Source organism: Acanthisitta chloris, unplaced genomic scaffold, assembly GCF_000695815.1.
Source record: "Acanthisitta chloris isolate BGI_N310 unplaced genomic scaffold, ASM69581v1 scaffold9784, whole genome shotgun sequence".
In the NCBI taxonomy this organism is placed as follows: Eukaryota; Metazoa; Chordata; class Aves; order Passeriformes; family Acanthisittidae; genus Acanthisitta; species Acanthisitta chloris.
In genome coordinates, this window is record NW_008670967.1 from 20926 (window position 1) to 35754 (window position 14829).

The following is a 14829-nucleotide window of genomic DNA, read 5'->3' on the forward strand; positions in this document are numbered from 1 at the left end:
TTGTTACTGTAATTACTGAGTACAAATCAATGGAGACTGCTGGCTTGGATTAAGGAACACACAATAAGTGTCCTTTAAAATCTGATAATGCAGAAGATAATTTCTGTGTGTACTCATAACATTCCCACACTGGCAAACAAATCATCATTGCCTAGGGCTGCTAGCTATGTCCATAGGACTATTTCTTAAACAGCAGATGAATCTCTCTCCCAGCTCTCCACAAACCTTGAGCCAGCAGGGTGGTTTAGAAAGAAAAGGCTGCTGGACAATCAAAAGACATCAAAGAAATCCTATGGCTGGATATATGTGTGCCAGTCTCTTTGATCTTTTTTTTCCCCCATCTCTGAACTACAACAACAACAACAAAAATTCTGAAAGCATAATAGCAAAACATCAGAAAGCATAACATCAGAATTTCTAAGCATCTCCAAAGGAAACAGTACAAAAACAAAGCATGATTTCAAAAAGGTGAAGGAATATTCTTGGTAAGAAAACCACCTAACCAGCAGACAACAACTTGTTCCAACAGTATAAAAGTTACCCTCCCTGCACATGAACTTGAGTCTGCCTGGAATTCACCTCTGCAACCTCACTACAAACTTACTATTTATTGTTGTGGGCAGTACTGAATCCTTTGGGACCAAAAGGGTGGGAATGGAAGATAAGAGGATGGGAGTCCCACCACATGTCTTAAGCAAAGCAGGTTTTGACACTATTTTCAGAGATTAAATACAAGTGGAAATACCTAATTTAATTACACTGGATATTTTAAATTCAGAGAGGGCAAGTGACCATGCAAGCTGGTTACAGATGCAGGTGACAAAGAGGAAAAGCTTCAATTAGACTAAAAGAAACTTTGATTTTATGTTTTTTTCTTCCCAATGTCAAGGAAAACTGATTATGGGCAAAGTAATGAGATGCTATGAGATACCACCCCTAGAAGAAGTGGTACTCAGAGCAAAAAGGGGATTTATTTCCTTCATACAGGTAGGTGACAGTATTGTAAAACAAGAGTAAAAATGAAAAACTAATCAGAAACTGGGACGAGTATTCCAACCTGCTCGTCCATGATTTCGTGATTAAGGTAATACATTTTAGACTTGATAATGATTCCTTATGTTAAGAAGTGCAGTGATTCCTTGCATCTCTGGTAGGGCTAATTATGGCACAACTCTAAGATTAGACACTGCTTACCACGTGACATTTCTAAATTTTATCTGATGCAAAGAAAAGGAAAATCCTTTTTACCACTTTGCATGTTGTACATAGGCAATTCTCTCCATTTAATCCCGTGATACTCACAAGTTTGGCTAACCAAGCAACAGCATGGTACATAGTTTTACACTTCACATCCACTCTTATCCTTTCTTGGCAATGAATTATATTGTTGAAGACAGAATTCCTCCCTTATTCCAAACCTTTATAAACTGGAAATATTTGAGTAGGATAAACTATTTTGGTCTAATTTAGTCTTGGTTCTGCCCTACTGTTTTGGACCTCCTGCAGCCCCTTACGTAAAGCAAGACAGAAATGTTTAGAAATGAATTGTCATCAAACCAAATTGGTCATAATTCACACCTTGTTTCCATGAGATAATGGGAAAATTAAGTCTCTGAGTGAAGACAGAACTGTAGCCTCACTCCATACACCATCAGAAAATGTAAAGAAGTAAAATCTTATTCTTATAGAAATCTTTGAGGATTAACTGAGAAAAATTTTATGATTTGTTTTAAACATTTCTTCATGTTTGACCTGCCTTTCACTTCAAGTCCTACAGAAACACCTAAATCATCTTAATTTGGAAACCTGAAATTATCAGAAGTACCAATTTTTGACCAATTGCATGTGTGTCATATGAGCTTCGAAACAGATTATGACTTTGGTTAAAGAAAGTAAAATGCTACAGTTAGTGTTATTTTGAGAAGGAAATTAAGAACATATTAAGAACAGAAAAACTTATTGGCGACTGGCTACTGTGTTCTGATTTTAAACTGAGGGAGCTTTTTCCCCATAAATGCCAAATTTGTAATTGATTAAGATATTCTATGCTATGGGCATCATCCAACTTCGTAAGAAGAACTGAAAATCCTTCTCCCCAAATATTTCCAGCTTGATAGGAGCAGGCAAAAAGCATTAAGAAGTGAAAAAGCACAAGAAACTCGCAAATCCCACCTGGTGATCCAAATATATGGCATTCCTTTGGAGGTGATGTGAAAGAATCTCATTCTAGCAGGCAGCAGTCAGAGGGAGAAAGGAAAAGGACAGAAGGTGCAGAATGCATGAAAAGAGCTTTAAAAGATGGAAACTAGACAGTGATCTGGTTTATATAGAAATATAACATGCTTTTAACTGCTTTTTTTTCGGTGAACTGTTAACAAGTTTTGGTCCTGAAATGAAAGTGATGAAAGTTTGCCACGACTCAGGCTATGAACTACTACATGACATTTTGAGTTTACACATAAAATACAGTAAAGCTTGTAAATAGCTACTACACAGACAACTATAAACCCTTTGGATAAATCTCTTTTAAGCATGTCTTGCTTTTCATAGCCATATTACAAATAAGACGGGGTCTGATATGAGGCAGTATAATCAATAAATTTATCTCATGATCTATCACTACTGGTTTTGCTTGTAATACCAATAGATTAAAAACCTTTAGACATAACTAAATTTTGACTTGGCTTATTTTAAAAAAGAAGCTCTGCATCAAACCTCAAAGGGTTCATAGCAGAACATCACATACAGAAAGAATCAATGTTACTCTAACTCTACTCGCATAGTAGTCAGAAAATTTTGCACTAAGAGCACAAAGCAAACTTGGATTAATGAATGACTAGGAGTTAGTGAGAATGGCACATGACACACATTGCTTTATAGCTGACCTTTGGGCTGTTGGCCTCAAGCTTTAGCTGCATGAGCTGTGCTAGTGTGTGTTCCCGGATACTACTCAGTTCGGCTTGCTGCCGTCTCAGCTTTATGAGCAGCAGCGTGAGCTCCTCTGGCTGAAGGAGTGCAGTGTGAGAAGCCAAAGAGGAGAAAAAAGGTTAATTGGTATCCTAAACAACACTTAAAGGCTTCTTAATAGCTTTCTTACAAAAACTCTCTACAGTGATACACAACAGAAGAATCCCCATTTCCCCCCAACTCGACCACTTCTGAATTTCTCATAAAGGGTTAACTTTTGCTGCTCAGAACAGTCGATAGTGCAAATGCTGGAAGAGTGACACGTTCTGTATAAAGGATAAAATTAAGTGAGGATTATGCAGGCCGAAGTCTGTGCAGTCCTCAAACTTTTTCTGCCATGCATATCAAATTGATGACATTGACTTAAGCGAAGGGGGAGGTAATTCCAGCCCTGAGGATGTCATTACCTGTACATGGACAGCCATTTCAGCTCGGTGAAAGAATCATGCCCTCAGGAAAATTTAGTTCTTAAAATAATTTTTCAGAAGTATGCATCGAAATTGAGAGCAAAAATAATGGAAACCCCATGTTAACTGGAGTACCTTAGAACCCATCACCTTTCACAAAATACAACTGCACGAGCATGACAACAGTAATTTTCCATCCCACCTTCCACAGCTCTGAGGCCACCAGTTATTTTATTGCTTTACTTTATGACTAAGCTGTACAACAGAGCCTTGGGAAGGGATGAAGAATAGTATTTAAAACCCAAGATTATATATATATTATGGAAATACAGTCACACTCAAATGGGTATTTGTCAGGTAATACCACCCAGATCAGCCTGGGAAGCTCTACCTGAACCATTCCTGGGAACCATTGCTATTAGCAACATTTCAAAGAAAACAAAGCACTTAACATCAGAATTATTTGTGTTATGTTCCTGCTTGCCGCTGATTCTTACACTTCTCCAGAAGTCCATCTTACAAGAAGTTAAATATTCATCCAGCACTTTGCTTTTCTCACAGGTTCTGTGAGGTGAATAAAACCCACACACAAAACCCCCTCAAACCCTGCTTGCTCTCTCCCACAGCCACAGAATTTCCCCAAAGCAGAGAAGAAAAAAAGCCCCAGAGAATCACATATGAAAAATACCGAAAAATGAATAAAAGTTTCTTAGAATAAAGAGGAAAAATCCCTGAGAATAAGCCTTGCACTGGCACTGCTGTGAGCCCACAAGAGGGAGCAAAGGATTTCCACATAGCTTCAGTTGGCAAAACCATTTCCTTTGAGGGAAAAACCAAACCAAACCCAAATCCTCTACTGGCAATTTTAATTCTTACACTACTCTTTACAATACCTGGATTTAAAATACTTAATTTCAGAGAGTAAATATAAGAATCTAGACTGGTCCACAAGGCATTCTCAAGATCTCCCTGAAAATCAGTGACAGTGCTTTCAGCCTGAGAATTAACGATAATTCAAAGCACAAGAAATCTTATTTTTAGGAAGAGGAGAATTGAAAGTAACATCTTCAAGCAAAAGAAACAATGATTCACTTTTTCAAGCCCAAAACTCCTCTTGGAATGTTCTCTAAAAGCCCAGTTTTGGTGTATTAGGAACAAACCATTTCATGGCACTTAAATTCAATGTTTGCAAGCAAATTCCTTCCCACCAAACAATAATTCCTACTCCTCTCTAGACATCCATAATGTTGCAAACATTTTTGATCCTGCTGCAAGTGCTGTGCATTGGATACAGCTCTTGGGTTTCTTGCAATAACCACAATACAAAATTTGCTTCAGAGCTACCTACAGGTTTCTTCCTCTGGCTACTGCAACACTCGTGCTGTGGGCAGGACTTCTGGTTTCTACAGGAGAAGCTTGGACCTCCTTGTCCCTTACCCTCTCACCAGCCCAGCTCCAGCAGCAGAGCCCAGGAGAGCTGAGGGTCCTGTGAACCCTAAGGGATCTCTAGAGATGGAAGGCACCACCTGCCAAAGGCAAACCCCGAAGATGCTGAAGGTGCCAGAGATTCATGCTGAGAAGAGCAAGAAACAGGGGTTGAGGCAGTGGAAGGATTGACTGGGAGCTGTTGCCCACAGTGTGACTCCAAAAAATCTGTATTCTTAATTCACAGCTCTTTCAATCAGTACTTGCAGATGGACAAAGAAAGGTTATGGAAAGGAGACAAAAACTGGTAAAGAAATGATATCGATTTAGGGCAATTTCTCTTTTGGCTGAGAGTCACATTTCAATTAGAAAATATTCACCATTATTACTTTGATGAAATTCCTTCAATGAGAATTTCAGCTCCACCACAGTAAAATGGAGGATGTCAGAAAGAACTAATTTTTACTATCTTACAGATGCTCAAAAAAGCCAAGCTTTACTTCTAGGATTTTCTAAATAATTAATGGAGAAATAAGTGTTCTGTGATGTATTCTACCCTTTCCCAGGAATTTCAGCAATGTATCAACAATGATTAAAATATAATCTGCATTTTTCAAAGAAAATCTTGACTCAGCAGCCACACAACATTCTCAGAATTCAATGGAACCACAGAGTACTTTTTACCTGCTTTAAAAATCCCTGATATTTAAAATTAATGCTACATTTAATGCAAGCTTTGAATAGAATAAAATTTCAGTGTTGCCTCTTCATACTTAAAAGATTATTCTTAAAAAAACCTGATGTACCAAATAAAAATCCAACTCACTGTTTTGCCTTGGAGGCTCTGAGGAGTAACAGGCTGTAAACTCAGACCTGCTGGCATCGACCTTCTCTCAGGCACATAGACATGCTGTACAAAAGAAAGAATAGCACAGTATGAGCCACAGTTACTGCTGAAGACTCAAAAACTTTTAAATGCTAAAAAAAAGTCAAGTCAACTTCTCAGCCATGAAAATTCTATTCTTTGGGCCAGTCATGCTCCCTGCTGATCTACTACCCAGGACACTCTAGTAGTCTACCTGTAAATTTTAGAAGGACCACGGATTTCATAATTCATTTCATTAACAGTCCTCCCTCATTATTGTTGCCCTGATAATCTCTGTAAATAAACGTTTTGATTTTTCACCTGTCATGGAAAGCCACTGAAAACATTAAGATCTCTACGTAAAGAGGTGATTCTCCCTCTGCTCTTGTGAGACCCCACTTGGAGTGCTGCACAGAGTTCTGGTGTCCCCAGAACAAGGAGGACATGGAACTGTTGGAGCAAGTCCAGATGAGACCATGAAGCTGGTTAAAGGATTGGAGCACCTTCCCTACAAAGATAAGATGAGAAACTTGAGGCTGTTCAGCCTGGAAAAGAGAGGGTTGTGTGTGGACCTCATAGCAACCTGCCAGGATCTGAAGGGGCTGCAGGGAAGCTGGAGAGAGACCCTTTGTTAGGAACTGGAATGATAGGACAAGGAGTAATGTGGATAAATTGAAAGAGGAGAAACTTAGTTTAGATATTAGGAAGAAATTCTTTACTGTGAGGGTGGTGAGACACTGGTACAGGTTGCCCAGGGAGGCTGTGGCTGCCCCAACCCTGGCAGTGTTCAAGGCCAGGTTGGATAAAGCCTTGAGCAACCTGCTCTGGTGGGAGGTGTGCCTGCCCAGGGCAGGGGGTTGGGACTAGATGATCTCTAAGGTCCATTCCAACGCCTTAACATACAATGATACTAAGATGCTGTTTCAATCTTATATTTATCCTACTGATTTCAAATAATCAGTCTCTTAATTACCCATCTCTACAAAACGGGTCTGTATTTTTAAGTTAATTGCAAAAGCTATTTGTGTAACTAATGAAATACAAACCAAAGAGCATGAAAAACCAAAGAGAAAGAGGAGACTGGTATAAAAGACACTAAATATGAAGTGAAATGCTAGTATCAACTGTTTAACAAGGAAAAGAAGATCAGCAAGCAAAACGTGGCTGAAAGGACACGTAAGCACATGCTCTGCTGCACTGACCCTAGTGGTATTTCTCAGATGTGTAACAGACAGTGATTCCTAAATTGCCAGAGCAGTTGAGACATAAAGGATGTCAAAACAAAATGACTCCTTTCTTGATAGGGACCTCAACTTTCAAACCCAACAACCTCAAATCAACTCTAAGTTGTTTAAATTGCTTTAAGATGCAGTTATAGATTTTCTTTCCTGTATCAAGCAACAAAGTCACCTGAAATAAAAGTGGAAAAATGCTCAGGAGCATTTTACATCCAACTGAAAGGATAACTTTTTTGTCATTGTTTCCAATCTATTAACCACCAAGATAACACAAGCCTGATGGACATAGCAGAGCCACATAGAGCACCCAAGTTTAAACTCCTCATATCTCCCTCTTGCTGGTAAAGAGCAGCAGAGTTAACACTAGTCAAGCACTAAGATTGTGTTCATTTAGACTGTGACCTTCAGTGTTATCTCCCTAATAACTCAAAGGCATAAAAAGAAACAATACACTTGGTTTTATTCTGGAACCCAAGGCAGCCAAACTTGTGGCTGAGGAATAGAAAACTGCATGTGGAAAGAAGCTTTGGATTTTGAGTCCTTGGAGCTACTCCTTTTTATTTTCTTTAGAGAAATGTAGTATCATGGATAGGAATATTAGGGCAACATGTTTTCACCAAGTCTTAGAAAAACATCTTTAGATTTTTAAACACTTAAAAAAAAAAAAAAAAATCAAACCTTTCGGCATGAAAACTTAATCTTTGTTATACTAAATATACTACAGTACAACACAAGTTTTACAGTAATATCCTTTCTACTAAAAATCCTTGCAAATAATACTTTTAACTATTAAATTAAGTCTCTTCACCTTAGCATGATGTGTCCTGTGTCTGCGATCAATAGTGACATCTCCCCTTTGCACCGGTGACGACACCTCGGACCGGTAGGTGCGTTGTGGGGAATACCCTTGGAAACCAGCAATGGAACCATGAGAGGGTGAGGTGGGGATGGAATGCATTGTCTGATCCGAGATGTTAATCATGGTTTTGGGGCTGCTCAGAGTACTGTGCCTAGTAAGAGTTGTTTGCTTGTTGTAGAACTGGCGCTGCTGCCACTCGTAGAGCTGCCACATCGTGTCGTCGCGCATCGAGCGCCGCTTGTCCTCCGCTGTCACCGGCCCCATGGCTCTGTCGTAGGCTGATGGTGCCACACTGCACAGGCTCTCTGGCCGTGCCTTGCTGTTCCTGGGCAGTGTTCTGTAGCCCTCTGGGTACCGAGGCAGAACCTGAGGGCGATGGCTTGGCATGTTTCTGGGTAATGTCTGGTAGGAGATGATGCTGAAACACAAATTTGTTCTTTATTAATGGACAGTGTTAAATCATGGCAATGTAAAGGTTTGCAATATTCATTAGGTCTATCCAACTCATACTTTTTTTTAGTACTACAACTGCCATTTAAAAAACATACAAGAAAATCAAGATGATAATTAAAGAATCAGCTATATTGGTCAGGCATTGGAATAGGTTGCTCAGAGGTGGTGGAGTCACCGTCCCTAGAAGTGTTTAAGAGGAACCTGGATCTGGCACTGGAAGATATGGTTTAGGGGTTATAGGAGAGTAACAGGTTAACAGTTCAACTGGATGATCTTAGATGTCTCTTTCAACCTTTATGATTCTATGATTCTATGACTGAATGCATTATAGCAGTTGAAAGTGGATTCTCTCCCTGATTAGCTCTTGATATTTTATCTTTTTACCAGTTTACCACAGTTGGACACTTGCTCCAACAGCTGTGGACATGTGGGAGCAAGTCCAGATGAGGCCATTAAGCTGATGAGGACTGGAGCACCGTCCCTACAAAGATAGGCTCAAAAGGTTGAGGCTGTTCAGCCTGGAGAAGAGAAGGTTGTGTGGGCACCTCACAGCAACCTTCCAGTATCTGAAAGGGCTACAGGGAAGCTGCAGAGGGACTCTTTGTTAAGAACTGGAGCGATAGGACAAGGAGCAATGGGTATAAATTGAAAAAGGGAAAATTTACATTAGATACTAGGAAGAAATGTTTCCCTGTGAGGGTGGTGAGACACTGGCACAGGTTGCCCAAGGAGGCTGTGGATGCTCCAACCCCAGCATTGTTCACAGCCAGGTTGGATGAAGCCTTGAGCAACCTGCTCTGGTGGGAGGTGTTCCTGCCCAGGGCAGGGGGTTGGGACTAGATGATCTCTGAAGTCCATTCCAACTCCCTAACATACTCTAATACCAGTCTAGTAATGTCAAGTCTCGACCACATCTTGTATTTTATCTATATGCTGGATAGGTCAAAGCTTTTCAAGCTTTAAAGTTCTATACAGTTTCCACACACTCATTTGAAATATTCTCTCTTTCAGAAGTGAAAAAATAGCCTGTTGTTTTCCTAAGAAAATCTCGAGCCATTGCTACGGACATAAAAATAATTATAATTATTTTAACAGCAAACCAAGGAAAAAAATGCAGTAATTGTTGAAGGAGATTACACTTTGCCATTTCAAAGGACAAGCCATTCCATATCAGCTATTCAAGCAAAACAAACAGCAAAATATTTGTTTGATAATAATATTGTATTATTTTTCAATTCAGATATGAATTCAAAGGTTTATCCTTTCATTTGGTGCCACATTAAAATTCTGGAGTGCTCCAGTCATTTAGCAACTTTGAGCATTAGCTGAAATGCAAAATTTTCCATCCTGAGTATCGATGGATGTCTGAGCATGACAAAGCATTTCTTGGGTTTTTTTCTGTAGAGGACAAAATCTAGGTCAAACATTGATTCATTCATCCCTTATCTAAAATGCAAATGAGCACCTCTTAAACCTTTTGCTACTAATCACATATATGATAGATGATTGCTCAGAGGCAGCAAAACTGATTCAAAGTGGATGGGATTTAGCCATCAGAGGGCAGCAGCTTCTAGCTACACCCCACACTGATCCCGACTAAAAATCCCTGGCACCACCAGCACCAGAACCTGAAGATGGTTTTGAATTACTCCAGTGCCACAAAACACATGAGAGAAATGCATGTTAAATCCTTACGGAATAGCTATCAAGGAAACTGATGATGGTAAAACCCACTTTTCACTGAAAGTAGTTAAGCTGAGTATTTATGCTCACCTGTAACATTTAAGATGAAAACTGCTGTAAAGAGCTTTGCATACAAAATCTGCTACAGTTTCTGAAGCTTTTCAAGAACTAATGAAGTGTTAGCCCCACGTTGTAGACTGGCCAGCTTTCCATTCTCACAAAAAAAAAAAAGAATTATAAAAGGGGAGAGGGATTCCAGGCCCTTCTTTTGCTGCAAGACCTACTTAAATACCACTAAATTTCTTCATGTAACATACCATTAATAATAAGGTTTTTCTCCATATTTAAAAAGCAAACAAACAAGATGCTTTTGAGCTCCATTTCTGACTCCCAAAATATAATTGTAGCTATTTTGAAGCCTGAGATTTACATGAAGGCATTTGGTAGCTAGACACTCCTCACTCACTGAAGCTCCTCTCCCATTGACTAATTAAATGGGCAGTGTAATCCTGTTGGCTCCTTTAAATATCCTGAACAACTTGAAGAAAAGCTGTCTGAAGCTTTCACAATTTAAATTCTGCATGTAATTACTTTATTCTAGAACACTTAGAAAGATAACATAATCCATCTTCTATTGGCAAGCCACGAAAACTGTCAAAAGCCCAATGGCCTCAGTGTTAAGTTTGTTTTACATAAATCAATAAAATCAAAACAGAGTCACCAATGTACTGTTGATACTTGCAAAAATGTCATTCCAGTCAAATCCCAAACCCAACTGCAGACATCCCTGCAGCTTCCAGCTGTCCTGCACACAAGGGGACACTGCTGCAGCCAGGTCGGAGGTTGCAAACTGTCATCATAAATAGGTCCCTACAAATGTTCCTGCATGAAAAATAAGTCTCCTGCATGTCCTTGTATAAGATTCCTTATAGACACCTCTAGACCTTGTCTCTAAGATTACTGGTGGGTAGCAATACTGGTTCTGGTATCCAAGTTGGACTACCTGGGAAAGCAACTTTGCTGCTAAACCTTTAGGGGCTCAGTTCTGCAGTGTCAGGCTGAAACCTCAGAGCAGTCCTCAGCCTAAAGAACACAAATAGCAGCAGTCCTTCAGCGTAAAGATCACAAATACCAGCTGGCCCAGGAAACACAACTTCCATGTGTGAACGAAGCCAAGAGTGGCAGAGTGAAGATGGAAACCTGGCGCATTCTTTGGGATGAGGCTTATATGGGCAGGGTGAGAGACAGAGGCTCACATCCTGGGCTAGCAGCAACAAAACACCTCACTCAGTACCACACAACCCTTCTGTCATTTTTCACACTTCAAGAGAACCACTTTGGGTGAAAACATTTATTCGTAAGCGACTTACGCAAAATTAATTCAATACTGAAGTGGAATGTGTTTATTTTTAATTCAAACCACATTTGGGTTTTTTGTTTAAAAAAAGAGGGTTTTGTCTTCCTCAAGGCAGCAGTTGTCTTTATTCATGTGCTTTCACAAAACTAGATGTCTGGATTGATGGAAATGGTAGGTAACAACTTCAAGAATTAAAAACTATATTGCCATCATCTTCATTATGTTCTCAGGCAAACCACAAAGGGGTCAGCCTGTTCCTCTAAAAAATGAGTAGTTTTATAAGAAACCCTTTCCATTCCATATTGAGGAGAGCTAACAGCTTCTATTTTATAAACAGTTATTTAATTGAACCTGTTACGAACTGAGAATTCTTGAAGTCCTAATTTGTTTCCTCAGTCTGACAAAGCTCTCAGCTTGGTCCTCAAGGATTTCTCTGGTACATCAGAGAGACAGGTGCAGCTTTGTTAAGTCAGCAACTTCACTCCATTAAGTGAAGACGACTTTTGTCAAAAATTCAAGTTATGAGTAGAACAGTTCTTACTACAAAACAGCCTTAGCAGCCTCTCACCCCAACCTTAAGCTTTAACACGTACTGGAGCTTCTTTCCACTCTCATTCACCAACTTTGATTCTACTCAAATTTATGTCTCTAGCCAGGAACAAAAATAATTCAGATTTAATCAAGAACAATTTTATATATATTTATAAAGAGCTTAAATGAAGCCACATTCAAAAGACATCACTCCATACATTAGAAACTTGGATCATCGTTCAAAGCTATTTCTACACAAAGCACAGAAAAATAGCTCAAGGTCAATTACTTTTCAGTTTGCTACTTTTCTGTAGAACTGCATTTGAGAGCACACCCTTTCTTCTACTACTGCCACCCTTCTTTAAGCGACAAATGTTTCCTATAGTCAAGAATAAGATATTGCTCATTAGTAACATATTGTTAATAGCACTTCCCTGTATTTGATTCCCGCCATGAAATCAGTTTTAGGGGGTTTACAGTTGTTCACAATTGAAAAATTGGACAGTTTTTTTCTAATTTCTGCTGCTTTGTTGCAAGTTTTACAGTCCCATTAAAAACCTGACTGCATCAAAGAACCTTCTCTGCTGTCTTCAGACAAACATGTAGAACCACACAAATGTCAGGGTGTGCAAGTCACTGTCTGCACTGCAGGTTCAAACTTGATCAAACTACTTGTGCTGAGGATTTCATGAAACAGCACATTAACAATCCCTAATTATATTTAATGAAGGACTAAAGGCAATGAGGAAATGTTCAACTAGTTTTGGCAAGTGGAAATTGAGTTAATGTAAACCTTTCACGGTTTGGAAAAAACTGAAAAGCCCCAACCCCAGATTTGAAGATTTGAGGAAAACACATGGGACTTGGTTCTATCTTCAGCCCTGCTCTGCCATCTATCCATACACAAATTTCTTGATTTCCAGGTCTTCCAAATATCCCCTGTGATAGTATCTCCATACTTCCTATCAAATGTAATATTAAAAACATTTATATTTAACTGCTAGAGCTGCTTGTCTGCAAGGCAGCCTGGAAGCAACGTCCCTACACTTCTGTCAGACACAGAAATTGCTATTGGCATGACATTCAATATTGTCAATCATCCACACTCATGAATAAGCACTCAAACTCAATATTATAACTGGGAGATATTTAATTTCATGAGAAAATTTAAGCATCAAGTTAGATTTCTGTGTCTTACTCATAGGTAAAGCTGCTCTCTCTCTTAAGTTAAAGCTTGTTTAAAGTTTATAAGCTCCATGGAATATATTTTAAGAATTTGAAATAAAATATTATTACAAGAATCTGTGGACAGAAAATCGTAGAAGACAGGGCAAGTTCAAGCAGAGATTTGAAGAGGAAAAGGAATCGTTATGATTGATGACACCTTCTCCCTGCTAGGACAGAGACATTTCTAACACCCAAAAAGGGTTTCTGGCTGGTTTTATTTATTGAGTTACTATAGTTTAATTGATTAATAATCACTCAAATGTTAATAAGAGAGAAACTTTAGTAAACCTGTTCTGAGCAGTCACCCAGGCACTTCTTACAGAGAATGATGAAGCCTGGAGAAGAGAAGGTTGTGTGGGCACCTCACAGCAAACTTCCAGTATCCAAAGGGGCTAAGGGAAGCTGCAGAGGGACTCTTTGTTGGGAACCGGAGTGACAGGACAAGGAGTAATGGGGATAAACTGAAAGAGGGACATTTAGATGAGATATTAGGAAGAAGTCTTTTTCCTGTGATGGTGGTGAGACACTGGCACATGCTGCCCAGGGAGGCTGTGGCTGCCCCAATCCTGGCTGGGTTTCATTCCCGGGTGGATGAAGCCTTGAGCAACCTGCTCTGGTGGGAGGTGTCCCTGCCCAGGGCAACGGGTTGGGGCAAGATGATCTCTGAAGTCCATTCCAACCCTTAACATGCTATGATACTATGACTTATGTATTTATGCAATACAGACCAAAAACTCAAGAACCTAACCAGGATACGAATCTAAACATTATTTGCTAGAAAACCCCCCAGAAAAAAATTATTACAATGTACTTACCCTCTTGTTTCCTCTTCTTGTCCTTTTCCTCTCTGTATTTTTATCCACTGTTCCAACTGCAGCATTGAATTAGTTCTCTGCATAACTCGTTCAGACTCGAAGTGTGACTGCACCGTGTTGTGGTGAGCTCCATCGCCAACGTCCCCCAGGACAACTCCAACAGCTTTACCCTCAGACCCATTCAGATGAACTGCTCTGTAGTGTCCAGCCTGAATGGTGCTCATAGGTAAAGTCCTGTACTCAGATCCCAACGGATTTAGCTTTACACTGTTGATTTTTGTTAATGGTTTATCTTGCCCAACTTTCTGAAATCCGTATTTTTCGGCTTCCAAAGCTTTCTTCTCCTCATTTTTGTTCACTTCTTTGTTTTTCTGGTTGTTTTGTGCCTCTGGTTTAATTAGCACCCGATGGTTTGAAATATTATTTGCCTCTCGAGGGGATGTATTTTCAATGGTTAGTTTCTCTATTCTGGAAGGAAATATATGACAAGTTATAATATTAACAAAACACTCATTAAAGATAGTAATCAAAAATTTAAAGTGGATATACTGGTGTTTATCAGAGTTATTTCAGTGAGTACCTGCCCAGATATTTTACACCAACATCTTGTCTATAAGAGAAAAAAATCAGGACATATTTTCACAATAATCAAGGGGTTTTTGTTGTTTGTTTTGGGATTGATTTTATTCTGAGTTGGGGGTTGTGTTTTTTGTTCGGTTGATTCTGGAGGTTTTTGTGGTTGGAGAGTGAGAGAGATTTTTCTTCAACACTTTCCTAGCTCTTTGCTATTTTTAAAACATTTACAACATGTGGTAGTTTTTTAAGCCAACTTTCAGTTACCCCCTAGAAAAAAACGTGCCCAACAGGAAATAAACCAGAGGCTGAAAAAGTGGATGTTCAGTTCCTGAAGACTCCAAACACTCAGTGGCTCTCCAAGAGCTACAGCTTCCAAATGTCAACAGCCTGAAATTCCACCAACTTTTAAAGTCAGCTTGTGATTCA

General features: G+C 39.4%; 1 protein-coding gene across 1 annotated transcript in view; it reads right to left on the minus strand.

Moving 5' to 3' along the window:
• Positions 1-14829, minus strand: part of PLEKHA5 (pleckstrin homology domain containing, family A member 5) — a gene marked incomplete at its 3' end in the record, with an annotated part of 55970 nt that overhangs the window by 19339 nt on the left and 21802 nt on the right. Inside the window, exons 8-12 of the mRNA XM_009073902.1 lie at positions 13828-14295; positions 7711-8179; positions 5626-5709; positions 2886-3005; positions 2173-2226 (exon numbers count right to left, since the gene is read on the minus strand). Coding sequence (XP_009072150.1) covers positions 2173-2226; positions 2886-3005; positions 5626-5709; positions 7711-8179; positions 13828-14295 — 1195 coding nt within the window. The remainder of the gene's footprint in view (positions 1-2172; positions 2227-2885; positions 3006-5625; positions 5710-7710; positions 8180-13827; positions 14296-14829) is intronic.